At 41.9% G+C, this 7,023-nt stretch overlaps 1 protein-coding gene across 1 annotated transcript in view; it reads left to right on the forward strand.

Moving 5' to 3' along the window:
* Positions 1–1,552: 1,552 nt before the first annotated feature.
* The window catches only part of LOC105827148 (A-kinase anchor protein 7 isoform gamma-like), a 22,618-nt gene continuing 17,147 nt past the window's right edge, over positions 1,553–7,023 (forward strand). The window contains exons 1-2 of the mRNA XM_012665167.1: positions 1,553–1,618; positions 3,779–3,910. Of these exons, the coding sequence (XP_012520621.1) occupies positions 1,600–1,618; positions 3,779–3,910 (151 nt within the window). The 5' untranslated portion in view covers positions 1,553–1,599. The remainder of the gene's footprint in view (positions 1,619–3,778; positions 3,911–7,023) is intronic.

Genomic DNA, 7,023 nt, shown 5'->3' on the forward strand with positions numbered 1-7,023 from the left:
AAGTCATAAATCAATACATGGAAGGCATACATTGGTTTGGCCTGAAAAGGCAGGACGTTTGGAAGTGGGAGGTTTAAAAATCACAGGTGGGTTTAGGGATTCCTTAGTTGACAATTGGCTGAAAGAGTAAGGCTTTGTCTAAAACACAAGGAGTCAGCTGAAAAAAATGCTTGAGTTAAGATAAGGGTCTTCTATCTTTCATGTGATGCTAAATCAGAATCAGCTTGGGAAGTAAACCACATTATATAAGGTTAAAAAAACCTGTTCAGTGAGATTTTATCATTTGTAGGCGTGACTCACCAGGCCCCCATAGAAAGGAATTTGGAGAAAAGAAAAAGATCAGAGTTTAGTCCTTAACTTTTTTGCAGCTGTTATTTTATTGCTTATTGCAGTTACTTGTTTCTTTCTTTGCTATTAGATGATCAGCTCCTTAAGAAAAAGACCTGTCTTACCCGCACAAACTCAGCATAGAACTCAGGCATTGAATATTAGGGGACCTGATCATACCTCTCTACAAGCCCACAAATGCTGCGGGCATGGAAACCAGACATTCAACTTCTTAGAATTATTTTAAAATCAGAGTAACTAGCTTGATGACTTCTAGTGTATGGTCTTTATGCCAACTTTATTGTGATTGTGTAGGGATCTTCTCTTCCACCTCCATTCTAAGATGCATTCAAGGTAAGTTAAGTGTTATTATTTGCAAAAGGGACTAGATTATTTTATGTATGCGCCTAATTTTTTTGTCCTCCCCGGTTTCTTTGCACTGAAAACAAAAAACAGGCAAAGAAACAAATCCCAGTAGCATTCTATTCCAAGGTGAAAGTTTTTTTTTAAGCCATTACATTTTTTTTTTAAACCAAATTTACTATTGCTTTTTCTTCCATTATACTCACATCATTACCCTATTCTGCAAACACCGGTAGCTGGTTTCCACTTAATGTCTAGGCATAAAACCATTGTTAAAAATTCGAGACTTGCCACAATTTGCATTTTTTTAAAAGCCAGGTAACTATTTCATGATACAGATGTGCAAGGTCTAGTTGTTATACATCTTCCTCTTCCCAAGTATTTTGCAATCAGAGCCCTGTGTTTTCAAAGCTCTTTGCAAAACTAAACACATGGGTTCTCAGGAGACACCGGGCCAGGGAATACTTTCAGCCCGGTCGCAGTCTCGCCCCTCAAAGCGTGGGACGGGAAAAGCCGCACCACAGGAAATAACTGAGGGCTGCCAAGGGCTGTCGGGGGCCGCCAGGCTCGGGAGGGCGGGCGGAGATCCAGCCCAGCGCCGCAGGAGGGGCCCGAGCTCTCCGCCGCGCCGCGCTCGCCGGCCTCGCCTTCCCCGCCCTCCCGGCGCAGCCGCGTCGCTCGCCCGAATCCGGGTACCGCCGGCGCATCGGGTCGGCCCCTTCCGGCTCGTTCCGGGGACCGGCGCGGCATGCAGCTGCCGCGGCTACTGCGGCTCGGGGGCCTCCGTGCCTCCGCAGGCCTGGCCGCCCCGGCCCAGCCCCCAGCCCGGGGCCGCAGCGCTGGGCCGTAGCCACCGCCGCCGCCGCCGCCGCCGCCAGCCCAGACGCGCGGCTGGCTCGCGCCACCGCCATGGAGTGCCCCGGAGCGGGTGAGACCGGGCTGCCGAGCGGGCCGTGGGGGCGACGGGAGCCGCGGGGGCTTGGGCGCCGCTCTGCGCTCGGCCTCGGGGAGCGCTCGGCCCCGCGCCGGCCCCACTGCGAGTCTCCCTCTCCCACCACCAGGACTCGGTGTAGCACGGGGCAGCCCAGTTTGCAACCCCGGTGTGCTCAGGGCTGCGGCGACGGGGCGTCGTAATGCACGCTTTGTGGGCACCACAGAAGGAGAGGGTGTGAGCCCACCCCTAAGTTTCACTTTTGTTTCTCCCTTTCTCGTCCTGTGACCCTTAGCGCAGAGTTCGTGCCAGCACACCTCCTCTGACGGCGTTGGTGTGGTAATCAAAACCCAGAACAAAAGCGATTTTATCTTATATCACAAATGTTAAATACCTGAACCACCGTGCTGTCCCATTTAGGATTTTACGCTAGGTTTCGAAATGACCGCTTTTAAAAGTGGCGCCAAATCTAAACTAGCGCCCGGAATGAATTGCCAGTTTGGGTCAGCATTTGCTGCTTGCTGAACTTTATGGGTAGAGCGAGTTATGGGTTGGACTTTTGATGAAAGGGGCTAAAAACCAATTATTGAAGAGGTGCTCTGCTGCAAGATTTTGACGGCATAAACATATATAAAGGTCTAAAAAGCATAAAACGTTAAAATGTGTTACATAAATAGCCATTACCTAGAGTGGATATGTTTACAATTGTTATGCTAAGGGGTTGATTAAGACCTTGTGGACGGATGTCTACGGCATGAGTTTTTGAGATACATTTATAAAACGCACAGGAATGGAGATTGTTAAGGAGAGGAGTCACACCCCAGTTCCTTGTTTAAGTGTTGGGGCCTTGCAGTTGAGAATGCTGTTAGCATCTGTAACTTTTCCTTACATTAACAAAGTTTAAGTTGTTTGTGGAGGTTACAGCTTCCTTTCATTACTTTTCAGATATTACTCACCTGTTTTGCCCATCTCCCCCTAATTGGATTGTACTTTTGTTCCCTTTTTATGATGAGGAAACCAAAGCTTGAGGGTCAAGTGAGTTGTTGAGTATTGCACTGCTCTCAACATTTATCCAGATGTGAGATGCTACTATTTTTAGCAGCAAAGGCAGGAGAAGAATGGATGGCATTGGCTCTGTTTGTTCTTGGAGAACAAACTTTTTATCTAGTAGAAAGATTAGAGAGGAGTCTTGCTTTTTTTTGCTGCTTTAATAATTCCTATCTATTAATACAATTTTTTTCAATTATTCTATAACTTAATAGAAGATAGTTTGTATTTCAAGTTCTAAACTCCTGTTGATTTTGACATAACATTGCAGTCAAGTTTAATATGCTTTATTTAACAAGATGGAGGATGTTGAGCAAGTGATATTATGCCTCAGTTTTTATTTTCACATCAAATCGAAATACCTTAGTACCTTCATTCATCCTGTGAAAATGAGAGAATCTATGATGTGCTGAGATTGCCATCAAATATCGAGAATTATTTTTCATGGGCACTCAGTTTTTTGTAGTGTAACCTGATTGATTAATTGATTGAGAGAGGGTCTTGCTTTGTCATTTGTCGCTCAGGCTGGAGTGCAGTGGCATGATCACAGTTCACTGTAACCTTCAACTCTTGAGTTCAAGCCATCCTCCTGCCTCAGCCTCCTGAGTAGCTGGGAGTAGTAGAGGTGTGTGCCGCCACACCCAGCTAATTTTTCTATTTTTTGTGGAGATGGGATCTTGCTGTATTGCCCAAGCTGGTCTTGAACTCCTGAGCTCAAGCGATCCTCCCGCCTCAGCATCCCAAAGTGCTGAGATTACAAGCATGAGCCACTGTGCTTGACCCTTTTGCTTCTTAATAATTGAATTTACAGAAAAACATATTTGCAGCCATGTATTTTTAACTGAATTTCCAGTGTTTAATGTTGGAGAGAAACTACTGAAAAATCTTTATGGAAGAAGAAAATAAAGGTCAGAATTTATGGAAATAAGAACATGTATGTGATATTGTTAAAAATAAACATGAAAAAGACTGACAAAACCTTGTTGGTTTGTTCAGGTAGTACATTTCTTAAGAGAGATTAATTTATATTGAATCAGCTGAGTTGTTTTCATTTAGAGTGTGAGTTTAAAAAAATAAGTTAAATAGTCCTTTTTTTGTGATATATTAAAGGAGAAATTCATTCCAATGAGTGTGAAAATGTGTTAAAGAAAGAGAAAATGTCAGAGGAATTTGAAGCCGATACTATGGATCCTGTGATAGACCTGCCGTTTGCTACTATAGATATTAAAGATGATTGTGGAAGTAAGTACTTTATTAAGTAAAGATGTATTTAGAAGCAATGGATAGTAAATTTATATATATTTTTTCCTTAATTATTTCACTTTAAATACTAATCATGTTCTTGAGTTTTAGTTATTAATTGTTGTCTATATCTATTGATATTGTCAGAACTATCACAGATAATATTAAGACATGTCTCACAAAATTTTGAGCCAGATGATTCTATAATGTATAAGCTACTTCTGAAAATAATGGGCCAGATGATTCCATGGTTTATAACTTCCTTCAGTTATTCTGGAGCCACTGATAATTTCAGCTGTGCCTATTTATCTGACAAATGTTTACTAGCTGTTTGCTGTGCACCAGGGGCTTGGCTAGGCCTTGGGAAGGTCCCTCAGTGGACGAGATAGGCGTTATCACTGCTCTCATGGAGCTCAGCAGGTAGTGTTGAAAACAGTTAAACTTTTAATTCCTTTTATTTTTACTTTTTTAGAGACAGGGTCTTACTCTGTTGCTCAGGCTGGAGTGCAGTGGTACCATGATAGCTTACTACAGTCTTGAACTCCTGGCCTCAAATGATCCTCCCACCTCAGCCTTCTGAGTAGGTAGGACTACAGTCATGTGCCACCATGCCCAGCTAATTAAAAAAATTTTTTTGTAGAGATGGGGGTCTTGATATGTTGCCCAGGCTGGTCTCAAACTCCTGGCCTCATGTGATCCTCCCACCTAGACCTCCCAAAGCCCTGGGATTATAGGCATGAGCCACCAGGCCAGGCCAGTTAAACTTTTAATTAAATGTACATTTATTGGATTGATTCAGTCCTTGAGAACTTTGTTCACAAACTTTAGGGAACCATTGCTTACTTGATTGAAATGCTGCTGGAACTGTATAGATATCTAAATCTACATTTCATGTTGTTGTAAAAACAATACTGTATTTAATATTTGGGGCTACCTTCACTGAAAATGTTACAGATTTGCCTGTTATCCAGGTTGTTCATAGGAAAATAAAGAAAAGCATCAGTGTATTCAGCAAATATTTACTGACTACATGCTCTTGCCATTCATTGTTCTCAGCCTTCCATGAAGCCTGGCTATGATTTGATGTAGTTTTTTCGTGACTGTGGTTCTAACATGGGAGGCTTAAAAAGAAATTATCTACTTTAGTCTCTTCATTCTGAGAAGAGGAAAATGAGACTTAGAGAAGTTACGTAAATTCACTAAATTCACACAGTTGAAAAGATCCAGTTATAGAATCTAATTTCTGATTTGTTAGTCGTTTCTTTGATGAACATTTATAGCCAGGCATTGGGCTAGACATTGGAAATACTGAAACACAAGACAATCTTTACCCTCAAAAAGCTCACAGCTTCACTGGGATACCAGTATGTTAACAATTATAATCTCACAAGATGAATATCATACAGGATGCTCTGGGAGCACATGGATTGGGGATGTATGTGGGGAGGCATCTAACCTGGGTATGGGAGTAGAGGGTGTCCAGGAAGGCTTCCCAGAGGTTTGGCAAAAGTAGAGGCTTGGAGGATGATTATGAACTATATCCAGGACTGTTGAACTTACCTGATCATCAGAATTTTCTGCAGAGCGTTGTAAAAGTACAGATTCCTTTCTTCCACCTTTGCATCAGGCCAGTGAATGATTTTTTTGTTTTGTTTTTTAAACATCCCAGGTGATTCTGTGGCTCAGCTCCAAAACCACACTACTGTCCATCACACTTTCTTCCAGATGCAGTGAACCTGGTTTATATTTTGGGGAAATTGTAAGGAGATAGAGATACTTAAAATGTATAAAGTCCTGGTCTTTTATTAATTAGTCTTTCCCATTCTATAATCCAAGGGAAAAGGAAGCAGGAAGAGGTGTTTGCTCAGCCAGAGCATGTGTTTCCCATCTCTTCCTTCACAGCTGGTCTGGAGAGAAGAACAGCACAGCTGTTTAGGAAGACCTTCATTTGAAGAATTTGCATACCTGTTAAGTAGAAGATACCTTTTGGAACAGAGAGGCAAGAATAGCAGGGATTTAACATTTTCCTCTTAACACATCAACTGCCATGTGAGTTGTATTTAACTCACTCAGGTTTTGAGCCCGGGGCCTCGTGAAGCATATGTAACTCATGTCTCTTCACCTTGGGAACTGTTTTTCAAATTGCATATAACGCATACACAGAAAACAATGAAAAATGACAATTTTTTCGTTAAATTAGAAAGGATTGTTTTGTTTTCGAAGTTTTTATTCTATTTTCCTAATAAAACACTATGGCCCCAAGGAAAAATTTTTTTTCTTAGTGTGGCAGTCAATGTATTAATTTCCTACTTGGTTGAGCAAATAAAGTGAATATGTCTGAAAAATTCTATCACTTCCTTCTGATTTTATTACTGTCTCCAATTCGGCTATAAAATGAAGAATTTTCGTGAATAATCGTGCCCTGTGTGCCCATGGTAGGTACCGTCCCTCCCCAACTTCTTTCCTCTGAGCCTTTTTCCAGTCTTCTGAATCATTCCTGTTGGAGCACTCATAAGTTAGACTGGAACAAGAAATGACAGTGTTTGCTGTTCTCCCTACAGGTACTTCTGACTCATACGTATCTTACACATACCTAATATATATGAACAAACAGCTTCTACCAGAGATGGACAGCAAGATACATCCAGAATCCCAGAGAACAAATAGTATTTCTGTAGCCACTGTATTCTTGTATCTCTACTGGTGAGGAGACCAATGGTCACTAGGGCCAGAAGAGGGAAGGGGATGGGTATGTTGGTGGCCTGCATTCCCTTCGTGCTCTGAAAGGGACAGCTGCTGCTTCAGCAGCTAGGCAGTGGGAAGGGTAGCCAGTCCTTCATATGAATATCTTTTCTTTGTAAGATGTGGTATAATTCTTATCAAAGAAATAATGTTATCCATGTAAGGGGCTCAGGCCAATAATCAAAAGTTTATTTTTAACTGTTAATATATAGTATCATACTGCTTTTTGATAGTTAGGCTTTATGAGTTAGAATTCTTTGTGCGTGAGTCTAGACTCCAAACCACCATGTGCAATATTACTTTTGTGGGCAGATGGATTTCAAATACCACGCTCCAACTTATACATGGCAGTGTGATATAATGGGAGAAAC

The sequence above is a fragment of the Propithecus coquereli genome, unplaced genomic scaffold (genome assembly GCF_000956105.1).
Source record: "Propithecus coquereli isolate 6110/MARCELLA unplaced genomic scaffold, Pcoq_1.0 Scaffold98, whole genome shotgun sequence".
In the NCBI taxonomy this organism is placed as follows: domain Eukaryota; kingdom Metazoa; phylum Chordata; class Mammalia; order Primates; family Indriidae; genus Propithecus; species Propithecus coquereli.